The sequence below is a fragment of the Haemorhous mexicanus genome, chromosome 23 (assembly GCF_027477595.1).
Source record: "Haemorhous mexicanus isolate bHaeMex1 chromosome 23, bHaeMex1.pri, whole genome shotgun sequence".
Taxonomy (NCBI): Eukaryota; Metazoa; Chordata; class Aves; order Passeriformes; family Fringillidae; genus Haemorhous; species Haemorhous mexicanus.
The window spans coordinates 7216402-7232010 of record NC_082363.1 but is presented as its reverse complement, the minus strand read 5'-3'; the positions used below and the strand labels follow the sequence as shown (position 1 = coordinate 7232010).

Below are 15609 nucleotides of genomic sequence, written 5' to 3'. Positions count from 1 at the left end.
GCTGCCGGGCATTGCCAGCATCCTGCCCGGGGGTGCAGAGGGGTGGGCACAGCGGGTCCGGGCCGTGTCCCCGCGGGGCTGGGTCCCCCCCGGTGGCCCCGGGCTGGCGGCAGCCGGCGCTGGCCCCGCCGTCCGTCGCTCACCCCCTCGCCGCCGCCGGCGCGGCGCTTCCCAGCGCCTCCGCTGTTTAAATGGGCCAAGTTAGAGAAGCGGCGGCGGCGGCGGCGGAGGGAAATCTTGTTTGGTCGGAGTCTCCGAACTGTGCGGTGACTTCTGAGCACCGATCAATGCGTGTCTGTCCCGGCTCGGGGGCCCGGCCCAGCCCGGCGCGGCGCTCGGGGGCTGCGGGCGGCGGCGCGGGGAGCGCAGGGCAGGCGGGGATGGCACTGTAGATGTCCGTGCGGCTGTGCGTGTGTAGATGTGCTTGTATTTATAGCTATAGATAGATATGTGTACACAGAGGAGCGTAACACCGCGTTTCTCAACATTTCCTGCGGGAGCGGGGATTCAAAGCCGGCTGGCGGGGATCAGCGCGGCTCCGGTGGGAGCGGGGCGAGTCTGCAGCGCGCAGGTGAAGGTGGGCGGCCCCGGGGAAAGTTCGCCGCCGCCCGGGTGTCTGGAGCCCCGCGGGCAGAGCCGGCACCGGCCGGGGCTCCGTCCTCCCGGCGGGCGCCGGCGGGGCGGGGAGGGGTCGCGGAGCGGCGGCGGGGGCGCAGCGTTTAATTTTAATTATTGCATATAAATAAATAAACCAGGTGTCAGTTTAAAGGAAGCAGGGGGGCAGGGTGAAAGGGGGCTGGCTGGCTGGGCGGCGGGGAACCCTCCAGCCTGGCGAGAAGGTGGGTTGATCTAGGGGAATCAATAAGCTTTTTTTTTTTTTTTTTTTTCTCCTTAAACCAAAATAATGTCTACGGCAGCAGAGACCTCTCCGAGATGTCAGGTATTAGTGCGGAGGGGCAGATCTGCGAGGCACACAGCAGCTCCCGGGTCTACGGTACATTAGGCTCTCCGTGGGAGAGGGATCCCAGACAGCTCTGCTGGGGAGCCAGCCCAGGAGATTTGTTAGCGGGCTGCTCCGGGGGATACCAGCCACCTCCGGCACCCGAGCGCCAAAGGTGCTTGTGCTGCTGCTGCTGCTGCTGCTGGCGCATTTCAGCCAAACTCCAGCCAGAGCGAGGGCAAGTTGAACCGGAGACATTGGAGCCGCTGTGCTTCGGAGACGCCAGGGCGCACGGGGAGCGCGGCGGCACCATGCCTGCTATCAAGAAGGAGCGACTTGACAGGGAAGAGATGGCCCTGGCAGCTTTTAACCAGCCCATGGAAACCTTACCTGACTACCTCGCGCCTCTGGCCGCCGCTGCCATCCCGGTGGTCACCCCGCACCCGCCGGCTTACGAGCAGATCTTTGCCCACCGCGCGTACCTGGGCTTCCACGAGCCCCACCACCCCCACCCGCACCACCCCCACCACCTCCCCGAGGACCTGATGCTGGAGAGGTTTTCCTCCATCCCGGATTTCCAGCCCTTCTTTGACAACGGAGAGCCTTGCATCGAGGTGGAGTGCGGGGAGAACAAGGCGCTGCTCTACATCAATAAGTTGTGCCAAGGGAGCAAAGGACCCTCCATCCGGTACCGGGGAGAGTGGCTCACCCCCAACGAGTTCCAGTTCGTCAGCGGCAGAGAGACGGCCAAGGACTGGAAGCGCAGCATCAGGCACAAAGGTAAAGGCAGCGCTGGCCGTGTGGGGGTCCCCGCGCCGCCCCGCTCCTCCTCGCATCCTCCCTCTGGCCCCCGTGCTCGGGCAGCGGCACCCGCGGGGCGCCCAGCGCCGGGCAGCGTTCTCGGCGAGAACCGAGCCCCCTCCCCGCTCCCCCGGCCCCTCTCTGCCGGATCCCCGCGCCCCGGTACCGCCGAACTTTTCCGAGCCATTTGGGAACGGTTCCCTTTGGGGTGGGGGGGGGAGGCTTTTTGGGAAGGCGGGGGGGATTTGGGGGGCTCCTCTCCGCCGGGGAGAAGTTTGATGTGGCGCGGGCGGAGATTTGAACAGCGGGCGGGTGGTCGGTGGCCCGGGGCTCGGGGTGGTCGGTGCCCGGGGCTCGGGGTGGTCGGTCGGTCGCCCCCCGCCCTCCCGCCGCCCCTGCGAGCCGCCGGCGGTGTCGGTGGCGGCGGCGGCGCCGCGGGGAGCGGCAGCGCGGCCCGGCCCGGCACCGGCGGGGCGGCGGGCGGGGCGGAGGGGGTGTTCCCCTCGCAGCTGGGTGGTGCGGGACCTCCGCGGCGCCGGCGGCTGCTGACGGGCGCCTGCCCTGCCTCCCTCCCCTCCCCGCCCGAGCCGGCGCCGCAGTCGCGGCTCCGCGGCGGAGCTGCTGCTGCTGCGGGCGGCAGGTGGAGAGCGGGGCCGGGGGGAGCGGCGGGGGCGGGCGGGCACAGCCCGGGCGGCACGTAATGAGCCGAGAGCTGGAGGTGGCAGCCCGGGGGGCTGAGGAGCGATTAGGAGGTGACTGACACCTCGCCGCGGTTATTGATCGCCGGAGAGCGGGGGCAGCGCTTCGGGGCCGCGCTAATTGTCGCCGCCCGGTCCTTTGATGGCTGCGCTCCTGCTGCCTTCGGGAAGCCTCAGTTGCTCTGGGGTGAGTCAGGAGGAGCGGGCGGAGGAGCAGCGGGAGGTGCCCGGGGCCGTGCCCGCTGCGGGGGCTGCGGGAGCGCCTCCGGCCGCGGCTCCCCGGGGCTGCGGCAGCGCCGGCACCGAGCCCGGCGGGGCTGCGGGGGCCGTGCCGGGCTCCCCGTCCCCGGGACCCGCGGGGGCCGTGCCGGGCTCCCCGTCCCCGGGACCCGCGGGGGCCGTGCCGGGCTCCCCTCCCCGGGACCCTTGGGGGCCGTGCCGGGCTCCCCGTCCCCGGGACCCGCGGGGGCCGTGCCGGGCTCCCCGTCCCCGGGACCCGCGGGGGCCGTGCCGGGCTCCCCGTCCCCGGGACCCGCGGGGGCCGTGCCGGGCTCCCCGTCCCCGGGACCCGCGGGGGCCGTGCCGGGCTCCCCGTCCCCGGGACCCGCGGGGGACAAACTTGGCGTCAGGGCAGGCGGGGATGGGTGCTGGTAGGCAGGCAAGGGGAGGGCTGTTTATATGGAAGCAGACGCGTGCCTCCCCCTCCCCCCTTCCCTAAATACTTTCCTTTTATAAACGTGCTGATTCTTTTTCTTCTTCTGCTTTTTCTTCTCCTCTGCATATAGGGAAAAGTTTGAAGACTCTTATGTCCAAAGGAATCTTACAGGTACATCCTCCAATCTGTGATTGCCCTGGGTGTCGAATTTCGTCTCCAGTGGTAAGATTATTGTTAAACTATGTGCTTTAGTTAAGACATCTTCCCTCTCCTCTGCCTCCTTCCCTTAAAAAAAAAAAAATCCCTTTGCTTCCGTGCTGGTGGAACCGTGATCTGTGAGGGTCATGGAGGCTGCCAGAGCCCTGCCTGCCCTGTGAGGGTTCCAGCAGTGTTAGAGGGGAGCCTGGAAGCAGAGCAGATGGGAAGAGCAGCGTTTGAGCTGAAGGGAGCAGCACTCGGTGGGATTTTTTGGTTTTCAGGGGGAGCTGCGTGTGTGCAGAGGCAAATCACGGAGGAGCCTCTTCCGTGTCCCCACCCCTTGGTTTGTGTGCATTGTGCACAGGTGTGAAAGTGGCTAAATAAAGCAAAAGGGAAATGTGATTGTGCCCACGGGTTAGGGTGAGAGCAGGCATTGTACAAACCATCGGCTGGTGAACTGCATGAGAACAGGTCAGACGCTGACAGCTCCAGCATCGCTCATGGCACAGCTCAGTTATGGCTCTTACAGATCTTTCCTTCCCAGCGTTGGGGTTCCTTGTGTGTTCTTGCTTCTATCCTGAGACTTCCAAAATCTCTCAGCCGCATTTTTGTGGAAAAGATGTTGTTGGTATAAATAAAAGGTGATTGAAGTCGTAGTAAAGTAAGGCCTTAAAACAGTTCATGGTGTGTAAAAATGACCATAAAGTACAACAACAGCTAGCTGGGAGGGCAGAGCTGTTGGTGTGGGGAGCTGAAGCAGCTCTTGGTCTGGAAGAACAACTTAAAACATTGCCAGTAGCACTGTGGAAACAAATACAGGTGGAAATTTGTGTGATTTTATCTGCTGGAAATCAACATTTTTGGTTTTGTTACTTGCTGGGGCTGGAGTGGACAGTCTGCTCAGATGCAGTTTCTGTGTGATTGGAAATGACAGAGCTGGGAGTTCCAGTCCTTCCTGCCTGGTGCCTCTGTGTGCTGCAAACACCCACGGAAGGGGCTTGGAGCAGTCACCAAGTTCCAGAAATGAATGGGGAGATGTGTCCTGCCTGTGTGGTGTGGCAGCAGCCACCCCAGAGCCCTGCCTGGTGTTTGACCCCAGGGGTGCTGGGACCTGGCTCTTCCCTGGGGTGGGTGGCACAACGTGGGATGTGGAGTGAGGAGCTTCCTCCAGCTGGGAGTTCTGTCTGTCTGTCACTTGTGTGGCTCAGAGCCAAAGATCTGCTGTGCCAGGGGTGTGCTGCTGCTGTGGGGGTGCTGAGAAGTGCCTGGCCAGGTGATGCTGTCTGCTGGGCGTTTTCTGGGCTAGCAGTAGCCAAAAGGTCGTGATGCTCTTTCCCAGCAGCAGCATTTTCAGCATTTTCAGGTGCATTTCCAGATGGGGAGAAGCTCTGCATGCAGCCAGTGTGTGGCACAGCCTTGCAAAGTACAGATAGAGGGGAAAAAAGAGGTTGGTGCAGCTTTGGGCAAGGAGAAATAAATCTTTCTGGGCTTGCCTCCTGCTAGTTCCCCAGCTGGGAAAGGGGTTTTGGATGTTGGAATTTGCACAGCAAGGCCAGGGCCCAGGGAGGAGTTCTCAGAGCTGTTTCAGTGCTCCCTGCACGTTCTGTGCTGTGCTTAGTGCATGTCCCTGACCAAAGGACAGTTCCACGTTTTGAACCTGAATTCTTGTGGTAGTGCTTTGGTGGCTGCATCCACTGCACATCCAGAGCAGTCACACAAGGAGGAGGATTAGGAATTGGGCATGGTTTGTATTTCCCCATTTAGTGATTGCCCATTCGAGCCCTGCTGAGATCCAGGGGCTGATTCTCCTCAAAAGTAGAAATGCTTTATATTTTATAGTGCAGATGACAGAGACTTGCAAAGCCTGGTCCTGGTGTGACCCGGTGGGGCTGGGAGATGGGGAGCTGATCCTGTCTGCAGCTGCTTCCCCCGCTCTGAAATCAGTCCTTGGGCAGCGGGAGGAGGCCAGCAAATCTCGGGCAGTGCCCCTGGCAGGGGGCAAGGCAGCCGCCTTTGGGGTCTGCACCTCTGTCCGTCTGCTCCCGGCGGGCAGCAAAGGCAGCGTTTGCTCCAGGGCTGAGCCCGGCTGTCCCTGCGGGAGCGGTGACACCCAGCGTGTCCCCGTGTGCGTGTCCCGTGTGCATCCCCTGTGCGTGTCCCGTGTGCATCCCCTGCCAGCCCCGAGCAGCCCTGGGGCAGCGCCGGCGGCTCCGAGCCCCTGCCCGGCTCCGGCCTCGCTCGGGGGGAGAAGGGAGGGCTCGGTCTGGAGAGGAAATTGCAGCGAGCCGCAGCCCCCGGGCTGGCAGCGCCCCCGGGCCGTGCTCCGAGCCCCGGCTCCCCCCGGCTCCCCCCGGCTCCCCCCGGTGCCCCCCGGCCGCCGCTGGCGCCGCGTCCCCCGCCCGTGACCCGGAGGGGCCGGGGCTCGGCGCCCGCCCCCCGCCGCCCGCGCCGCTCGTTTGCCGCAGCTGCAGACGGGGCCGGCGCCGGGCCCCGCTCCGCCACCGACCGCCGGTTTCCTGCGCGCCTCGGGGGGAGCGGCCCCGCCGGCGCCTCCTCCCCCGGGCCGCCCCCGCGCCGGCGGCCGGCCGGCCATCCATCCATCCATCCATCCATCCATCCATCCATCCATCCATCCATCCATCCATCCCTCCCTCCCTCCATCCGTCCGTCCGTCCGTCCATCCATCCCTCCCTCCCTCCCTCCCTCCCCCCTTCCTTCTCTCCATCCATCCCTCTGTCCCTCCATCCCTCTGTCCCTCTCTCCATCCCTCCCTCCTTCCCTCCGTCCCTCCACATCCATCCCTCCCTCCCTCCCTCCCTCCTTCTCTCCATCCATCCTTCTGTCCCTCCATCCCTCTGTCCCTTCCTCCATCCATCCATCCCCCCATCCATCCCTCCTTCCTTCTCTCCATCCATCCCTCCGTCCCTCCATCCCTCTGTCCCTCTCTCCATCCCTCCCTCCCTCTGTCCCTCCTTCCCTCCACATCCATCCCTCCGTCCCTCTGTCTGTCCCTCTGTCCCTCCCTCCCTCCCCTGCCCGCTGGCATGCATGCAGGGCTGGGTGCCCTTCCCAGGGCCGAGGTGCAGGCACAGCCGTGGGGAAGGAGGGGCTGCCCCTGGGCTTTGTGCCCTCACAGAGGTTTCTGGACAGGAGGATGGCCCAGATCCCTTCAGTTTTGGGGAGGCACAGGCTGCCAGGGCTTCCCAGAGCGAGCTGCCAGCTGTGAGCAGGGCTCTCCCCCCACATTTGTACTTGTCAGTTTTGGGCAGGCACAGTTCCTGTTGTGTGGAGCCCTGGATGGATTGCAGGGTGAAGCCCCTGGTGTTCTGGTGAAGCCCATTCCCTCCAGGGCTCCCTCTGCTCCAAACCCACCCCTGCATTCTCTCCATCTCTGCCTCCAGCCTGCAGCCAGGGCTGGAGGGGGCAGTGGGCTCCCAGAGCCAGAGGGAGGGGAAAGCAGCTCTGAAATCCTCAGTGAGGAACCAGAATGCCTCAGATCTGCCAGCTCCAGCATCACACGTCCAGGATAACAGTGGAAGGACAAACCTAAACACTGGCTTGTTCCCTTACAGACAGGGGGTGACCCTTGCTGAGTGTTCATTCCCGAGTGCTGCCTCTGGAAGGGAGTTAGGGCTGGAGGCTGGCTGCTCCTCATCCTCTTTTCCCGTGGGTTCTGGGACAGGCTGTCTGTTTGAAAGGTGGCCCTTAGGGGGTTCAGGTAGAGAAGACCCATTTCCCCAGAGCTGTTGTGGCATGGCCACCCTCAAACCAACAGAAGGGGCAAGAGAGGATGTTTGGGTTTGGCCCGTGTGCGTCCCGTGCAGGGGCACAGGGTGGTTGTGCAGGGCTGGGCACTGACAGTGCAGGTCGTTTGCTGGGGCCCTGTTTTGCTCTTGGTTTGATTTATATGGGATTCCTTTATTTGCTGCTTTTTGCTTTTTGTCATCGTGGTTGTTGTTTTCCTTTGCTGCCCCGAGGTTCAGGCGTCAGTCCAAGACTTTGTCAGGGGTGGAGAGAGGAGCTCTGCTGCTAACTCCAGAAATGCCAGTAACAAGCAGATCTGTTTGTTAGCCCTGAGCTTTCTGAGCCTTCTCCTGGTCCCAGCGTTGGGTGGAAGGCAGCTCTGTGTGTCCCCAGGGAGTGGCTTTGTGTCACTCCTGGTGCTGGGCTCCTCTCTCTCCTTCCCTGGTGTTTCCCTCCTGGCTGCTCCACAGTTTTCTGTAGAGCCAGGAGCAGAGCAAGGCAGGGAAGGGACATCCTGGGGCTCCTGAGCGTGGTGGGATCCAAAGTCAGAGGCTTTCACCAAAAGGGGAATCTCCCACACCAGGCACGAGCCTTCCAGGAGAACTTTCCTGTGCTAACAGGACTTTGCCTGCTGAGAATTTCCTTGGCTGCCTGCAGGAGCAGGATTAATTCTGAAATTTCACTGTTAACAGATGAGGTCTGGGTTCCTTTCTGAGCTGCTGTGGGAGCTGGGGAGTGTTGGGGTTTGTGTGCAGGGGCTGTTTCCATACCTTTGCCCTCGTGTCCCTCGGGGCTGCCTCATGAATGTGGAAAAAGCCCCTCTGTGAAGCAGACTTCTAAACCTCCAAATCCCCCCAAGGACTTTGGCACAGTCTGTTGATTTTTATTTGTGGTTTCGTGCTGATTTGGTTTGTTGCATTTAATCCAGCACATTTTAGTTCAGGTTAGTGTTTGTTGGAGGTTTTGGAGATAGATGGGGGTTTTTTTGTTGTTTGTTTGCAGGGTTGTTTTGGTTCTGTTTTGTTTTTTTAAAGGACTTGGCCCAGGTGGATTTTAACCCGTGTTGCACTGCAGACTTGCAAGTTCAAGGTGAATTGCTAACAGAAGTTGATTGAAGCTCTGTCAGATTCCAGCTCTGGAGGAACTGGAGATGAGGAGATGAGACTCCTGCTCTGACATGGGGTGAGGGACCCCCAGAGCCCACCCAGGGCTGGGCAGGGGGGCTGAGCTTGGCTGCAGCTCTCGGGGTTCCTGCTCTGGGGGCAGTGGTAGCCCCTGTGCTGCTGCTGCTGCCACAGAAGGTCCCTAAATCCACTGCTGAGGGGTCAGAGAGCACTCCAGAGGGGGATTTTCGGGGCAAACAGCTGGAAATGGGATCAGCTGGCTGGGAGAGGAGCTGGGAAAGGCTCTGTGGGGTGGAGGCTGCTGCTGATGGTCCCAGCTCTGCTGCTGGGCAGGACAAGCAGCAGCTGCCACTGCTGGGGGCAGCAGCAGGAAAAGGAGCAGTTATTGTTCTGTGCAGAGGCAAACCAAGCCCAGATCAATGGCACTGACAGTGCCAGCACAATGCTGAAGGATTTAATTTTGTGGATTATTAAATACCCTCTGGAAAGGAAAATATTAATTGGATTGCAGGCTTGTGAGGGAACAGCCGAGATGTGGGAGCAGCTGTGGCTTAGGAAAATAATTTTATTTTACAGGGGGCTTTGAGGGGCTCCAGGGGTGAGGTTTGCCCTGGTGCAGGAGCTGGGGTGAAGATCCCTGCTCTGGCAGGGAGCAGTGGGGAGACAGTGGGGCTGGAAGGGCAGAGCAGGGGCTCTGTGTGAGTCAGGGCTTGTGGAGAGAGGGAGGGAGAATCCCTGCTGAGCTGGGCGTGGGAGGTTCTTGTGGAGGGAGCACATCTTCTCCTGGGAGCTCACAGGGCATCCCTTATCCACAGCCAGCCCTTCAGGGTTCCCTGAAGTGTCCTGGGCTCTGCTGCAGGAAAAGGCAATTTCTGAGCCCTCAGGCTGACCCAGGAAACTGGCAGCTGGTGCTGGAATTCTGCTCTGAGGGAAGGGAAGGGAAGGCTGGGAAGAAAGACAGACAAATAAATGTGGGGGAGCAGGGGAAGCAGCATCACCTCGTTAGCACCGTGTCAAGGGCAGTGGAAAGGTGACACAGGAGAAGTAATTTTGCTGTCAAAATTATTTAGAGATGTCATTAAACTGCTTAGGGCTGTCTCTGGTGCTTCAGGGCACAGACACCTGGTGTTAATTTGCTCTGCTGTGTGTCCAGACTGGCTGGCCTGGCTCCGAGGGAGCCTGGTGGCACCAGGGAGCTGGAAGGCGAAGGGTGGCCAGGAGCAGGGTGAGCTCCCTCAGAAACTTCATTAATTTAGAGCTGTCCATCAGGTCAGGCCTGCAGGGATGCTGAACTCTGCAGAGAGCTCCTGAGGTTCAGTTTGGGGCAGAGGGAGCACTCTCCTGCTGGAGGGGTCGGGCTGGGCAGGGCTGGGGGCAGCCTGGGGGGTGGAAGGGTCCCTGCCATGGCAGGGCTGGAATTCACTCTTCCTTCCAAGCCTGGGCTTTCCTGACTGGCCCTGGGCTTTGGGAAAGAAATCCCCTCTGCTTTTATTTAATTGTTGCTTAGCCAAAACACTACACTTAAAAATCACTTTGTTTGCTCTCTGTATTTTTATTCTTTACCTCATTTGTTTGCTTTTGTGGGGTTGGTTTGTTTGTTTGTCTGTCCTTCCCCCTCCCCACGGTGCATTGCCCTGGCCCGTTTCTCCTGTGCCCAGTCTGTTTCCTTTATCTGGGAAATGTTTTTCTCCTCAGGGGTCTTGTTTGGCACCTTGCCTCCCTTCTCCCTCTATTTAAATATGCTTCAGCTGCACCTCCCCAGCTGAAGAATTCTGAACTCTCCCCATTTCAGGGCTGCTTTTTCCTGCCAGGACAGCTCACCTCCCTCCCCTGGCAGGTGTCACTGGGGAGCTCAGGGCAGCCCTGTGTCCCAGAGCTGTTTTCCAGCTGGAAAGGAAAGGGAGGGAGGCAGGGAAAGCCTCTCTGAGGGGTCCCTGGGTCTGTAAATAATGCACAGCAGCTCTGCTGGGCCCTGCAGGAGCCTGTGCACACCCTGCTGGGCCAGGGCACTGCATTTCCTTCCTGTTTTAGCCACAGCTGTGAGGACAGGGAGGGAATTCCACATTCCCCTGGGTCAGAAATTCAGAAATACAGAGTCTGATCAGGGCTTTTCCTGTGACAGTGTCTGAGGGTCAGGAGGGATGAGTGGAGGGAATTCCCAAGTGCTGAAAGGTTCTTGCTCATTTCTCCTGCCTCCAGCCCAGGGGGAATTGGAGCCTTTCCTTTATTTTGCACATGGATCCAAAGCCACAGCATCTGGGAAGGCCAGGGAGCCCAGATTTGCCCTGGTTTTGGATGAGCTGCACAGAAACACTGCTGCACATCACATCCCTCAGTTGTGACTGTCAGGAAAGCCCCAGTCCCTGAGCAGAGCAGGTTCTTTACTCTTCTGCCTCTGCAGCTGGGGGGAACTCCCAGGAGGCAGTGTCACCAGTGTCACCTCGGGGTGACACCCACAGCTCCAGCAGGGCTGGGGATGGGCACTGCAGAGGGCTGGGCTGCAGGAAACCCTGAGAGCCTCTGGTGATGGCCGAGCCACGGGGCAGGACATGCAGGACATGCAGAAAATGCAGAACCTGGAAGAATTCTGATGGCAGGAAAGTTGTGTGTGCTTGGAGCTGGTGCCCAGTTCAGTGCTGGGATGGCTTCAGCAGCAGCTCTGGGATTTTAAGGGACTTCAGGACCTCCAAAGGACCTTGAAAGGACTTGGAAGTCCTCTCCATCAGCACAGCTCCTCGGGGCACTGGGCTGCTCCCTGCCTGGGGTGTGTGTTTGTCAGAGCTCTGGGCTGGCTGGGTGCCACCCCAGCAGCTCCTGCTCCCTGCCCAGAGCTCCCCAAGAGCCCAGATCCCGGTGGGAGAGGTGCCAGGGCTGGCGATGGAGCTGCTGCTGCTGCCGGGTTGCCAGGGCAACCAGAGCTGGCCCCTGAAGACAGGAAAGGGCAAACATTCCTCTCTGCTACAGTCGGGAGCATCAGTGATTGAATGAGATTAGATGGAATTAGATAATCCTGGAATTCTCAGTGATTTGACGCCAGGCCTTTATTAAATAAGTAAAAGTACCAGCCCTTATAATAAAAATGAATTCTTTCAGATCAATAACTCTCCCTGCTGCTCCTCACAGCTGTGATTCTTGAGGTCTCTTTTTCTGTGGCACGGGGTGAGCCACACAAACCTGCCTTTTTTTAATTTTACTTTTTTTTTTTTGCCTCTCCCAGAGGGCACAAATAATATCAATTCCTCTTTTATTTCCCCCTTGTGATTCACCCACTTAACCCTAAGGTGCCCTGGCAGAGGAAGGCACTGCAGGGTTCTCCAGGGATGATTCAGTGCCCTGGAATTTACAGCTCTGGGGTGGCTTCAACACTGCCCACCATTACTCTTAGCTATTACAATGTTGGAGAGTTAAAGACAATGAAAATACATGAAAAAAGAAAAATATGAAATATATGGAAAAATACATGGAAATACGAAAATACTTGAAAATACAAAAATACATGAAAATACAAAAATACATGGAAATACAAAAATACATGAAAATACAAAAATACATGGAAATACGAAAATACAAAAATACATGGAAATATGAAAATATGAAAATACATGAAAATACAAAAATACATGGAAATACAAAAATGCATGAAAATACATGAAAATACAAAAATACATGGAAATACAAAAATACAAAAATACATGGAAATACAAAAATACATGGAAATAAAAAAAATACATGAAAATACAAAAATACATGAAAATACAAAAAAACCTGGGCAGTTTTTTGCTCCTTGTGGGTTCAAACTCTTGGCACCTGATCCCTGCCTGGCTGCAGAGGGACTGATAACATCGTGCTCACATCTCCAGTGAGTGAGGGTTAAACCTGAGAGCAGAACCTTTGATCACAGCCTGCAGCACTTCCATCAGCCCAGCTCCTGACTCCCTCCTCATCCTCAGGCTGGCAGGGCTGGCACCAGAATCCTCTGTGCCCCCCAGGGCACCCAGCAGGGCACGGAGAGTTTGGGGTGTTCTGGTTTCCCTCAGGCTGTGTTGGCCCTTCCAGAGCTGAGGGTTGATTTATTTAGGGTTTTTTTTTGTGGTGCAGCTGCAGCCACCCCTGCTGAGGGTGTTGCAGGCACGGGGGCCAGTTCAGCTCTCACAGCTCCTCTGCGGAACGATTTAATTCTGAATTAAAATCCAATTCATTTTCTAATTCCTGCATTAGCGGTGTGATTTCTTAAAACGTCTTTGGCTTGAAATTCATGAGCTGCTCATGCAGCTCTGGATCTGGGCTGGTTTGTATCAGCAGTGTGGATCTGGGCTTTGGTTTTTTTGAAGTCTCACCTTGCTGTGATGGATTTCTCAGGCTGGAGTTCAGTTCAGAGTAATTCCACGAGGCTGGGGAGCATTTCTGTCCCCTGGCGTGTGCAGAGGGCAGAAATCATCCTTGCTTTGGGAGGATTTAGTTCTGCCTTTGATGTGTCTGCTGTTGTCTTTAAATCACTGCAGGACCTGCAAAAGTGTGTTTAAAGGATGTTTGAACTGATGGGCTCCAAGTTGCTGTGCTTCTCCTTGAGCTGAGAAACTTCCATCCTGGGAGTCGTTCTGGTGGTGGGCTGGGACCCCTCCAACCCCTTCCTGCTTCTCACACAGGCTCTGGGAACAGCAGAGAAAACTCATTTTTCCCCATTTCATGAGGAAATTCTGACATGGAGCAAAGTGCAAGAGGGAAGGGCAGAGGAGGCTGAGGAAGGGGTGCAGAGGAAATGGGTCTGCTCTGGGGACAGCCCCACCCTCACCAGCAGGAGAGCAGCACCAGCTGCTCATCTTTAGCATCCTGGGATGGTTTGGGTTGGAAGGGACCTTAAAGCCCTGAAATGTCATTCCAGGGAGACCTTGCCCAGCCCAGGCTGTCTGGGGGTTCAGGCAGGCAGAATTCTCCCTGCAGGGCTCTGATCCCACACTCTGGAAGTTGTGTGCTGTCAGAGCAAACACCTCGCAGAAATCCGAGCACGTTGTGCTGCCACTGTTGTCTCAGCAAAAAAAGATATATTGGTTGAACATATTTTCCATTAACAAGCTTTGATTTGCATACATTATATCACCCTCTGTTAATTTATTATTACTTGTTCGCTTTCCTCTATTTCATTATTTCTCCTGGGGGTTATAAAATTACTGGGATTATTCTGCTTAAGCTTTTTAAAGTACAGTCACAGTGCTGTGTTTTCCCATTCACCTTGGGTTTCCTCATTGCTCTGAGGCTCATTAAAACTCTGAGTGAAGTGTCTCAAGAACTTCCCTGGGCAGGAATTCTGCGAGTCTTTGCGAGCAAGGTACCCGAGTTTGGTGACTGAAACCCAAATCACTTTGGAAGTTTCTGTTTGGACACCTCCTGGTTCACTGCTGGCATGAGAAGGATTTCATGGCCCTGCTGGGTCAGAGCTGGCTTTCTCTCCCAGAGCAGAACCAAAACTGTGCCAGGTTTGTGTGGGAAGAGGAAGGAGGGGAAGAGATGAGGGACAGGGGGCTTCAGCAGCTCAGGTGGCCCCAGAATTTTCCTGCAGAGCTCTCCCTCTCTGGGAGCTGCTGTGCTGTGCCTGCAGGTGAGGCAGGGGGAGAAAATGCAGGTGTTGGCTCTGGGGAGGAGGCAGCAGGTGAGGGGCAGCAGCCCAGGGGCTCCCAGTGCACATTCCTGGTACCAAGGGGCATTCCCAGGTGGGAAGGGCAGAGGGTGCCAGCCCAGGATCTGCCTGGCACTGAGCTCTGGGAGCCTCCTGAAAACAAATTCTTTTCTCATTTTCACATGTGGGATGTGTTTGGAGCTTGTTTACCCACGGTTTGGTTGGATTCTGGTGTGAGTTTTGACTCTTTGGCCAACTGGGGCCAAGCTGTGTGGGGACTCTGGAAAGAGTCATTATTAGCTGATTTATCATTAGCTGATTTATTATTAGCTGATTTATCATTAGCTGATTTATTATTAGCTGATTTATCATTAGCTGATTTATTCTATTATTAGCTAATAGTAAAAGAGTTTTCATTATTAGCTTTTTAGCATCCTGTAAGTATCCTTTCTGTATTCTTTAGTACAGTTTAGTATATTATTCTTTAATATAATGTGGTATCATAAAATACTAAATGAGCCTTCTGAGCACATGGAGGCAGGTGCACCATTCCTCCCTGCCATGGGGTCCCCACAAACACAATCCTGGTGCCCTGCCCCTGTCCCAGCTGCCCTCCTGGGCTGGCTAAATGACACCCAGGGATCAGGCAGCCAGGAGTGCCCTCCCATTTCCTTCCCCCCAAATCCCACCTTGCCTGGCTGGGTGGAAGAATCCACTGCTGTTCTTCCTTTACCTTGTGTTTTTACAATCCTGCTCTTGTCTTTTGTTTACCTTCCTGACTCCAAATGTGATTTCAGAGGGGATTTTCCTGCAGTTCCAGCTGGCACCCAGTGTCCAAACAAAGGCAGGTGTGTGCCTGGTGCTGCTTTGCTCTTGCTGTGTTTGGGCAGGGCTCACCTGCCTCAGCAGCTCGGGGAGAGCAGATCCAGCTGAGCCTCGGGAGGCTCTGCAGGGATTTGTCCTTCTGATCCTGTTTGTTTTAATGGGGCATTCACTTCTCAGGAGCTGTCTCAGACCTGAGCTGGTGCCTCCACAACTAAGGGGTGTAAGAGTTTGACCCTGATTGGATTTAACCCTTATTTTGGCCGTTTCTCCATCAGAATTTGGGTTTGTGCTGGGTTTGAGGTGGGTTTTGCAGAGATTACCCTGTGCACTTCAGGGGATGTTGTGCTGTGCTCTAACATTGGTATTTTACTTTTGCTTTGAGCTGAGGTGAGGGAAATCCAGAGAAAGATTCCTGGAGCAGGATCTGTCCATGACAGGAATCCCTGGAGCAGGATCTGTCCATGACAGGAATCCCTGGAGCAGGATCTGTCCATGGCAGGAATCCCTGGAGCAGGATCTGTCCATGACAAGAACTCCTGGAGCAGGATCTGTCCATGGCAGGGCTGTCCTGAGCTGGGGACAGGAATTCCTGGAGCAGGATCTGTCCATGGCAGGAATCCCTGGAGCAGGATCTGTCCATGGCAGGGCTGTCCTGAGCTGGAGACAGGAATCCCTGGAGCAGGATCTGTCCATGACAAGAACTCCTGGAGCAGGATCTGTCCATGACAGGAATCCCTGGAGCAGGATCTGTCCATGACAAGAACTCCTGGAGCAGGATCTGTCCATGGCAGGGCTGTCCTGAGCTGGGGACAGGAATTCCTGGAGCAGGATCTGTCCAAGGCAGGAATCCCTGGAGCAGGATCTGTCCATGACAAGAACTCCTGGAGCAGGATCTGTCCATGACAGGAACTCCTGGAGCAGGATCTGTCCATGGCAGGAACTCCTGGAGCAGGATCTGTCCATGGCAGGGCTGTCCTGAGCTGGGGACAGGAATTCCTGGAGCAGGATCT

The 15609-nt window shown here is 57.0% G+C and overlaps 1 protein-coding gene across 6 annotated transcripts in view; it reads left to right on the top strand.

The window, feature by feature from the left end:
- Window positions 1–847: 847 nt before the first annotated feature.
- SAMD11 (sterile alpha motif domain containing 11) overlaps window positions 848–15609 on the top strand; it is an 84066-nt gene continuing 69304 nt past the window's right edge. Inside the window, exons 1-2 of one of the 6 annotated variants that reach the window (XM_059866969.1) lie at window positions 848–1720; window positions 3225–3265. In XM_059866969.1, the coding sequence (XP_059722952.1) occupies window positions 934–1720; window positions 3225–3265 (828 nt within the window). In that variant the 5' untranslated portion in view covers window positions 848–933. Of the gene's footprint in view, window positions 1721–2336; window positions 2382–2412; window positions 2627–3224; window positions 3317–15609 lie in introns of those variants that run through there. The other 5 variants (XM_059866967.1, XM_059866971.1, XM_059866973.1 and 2 more) reach the window with 5 other exon arrangements.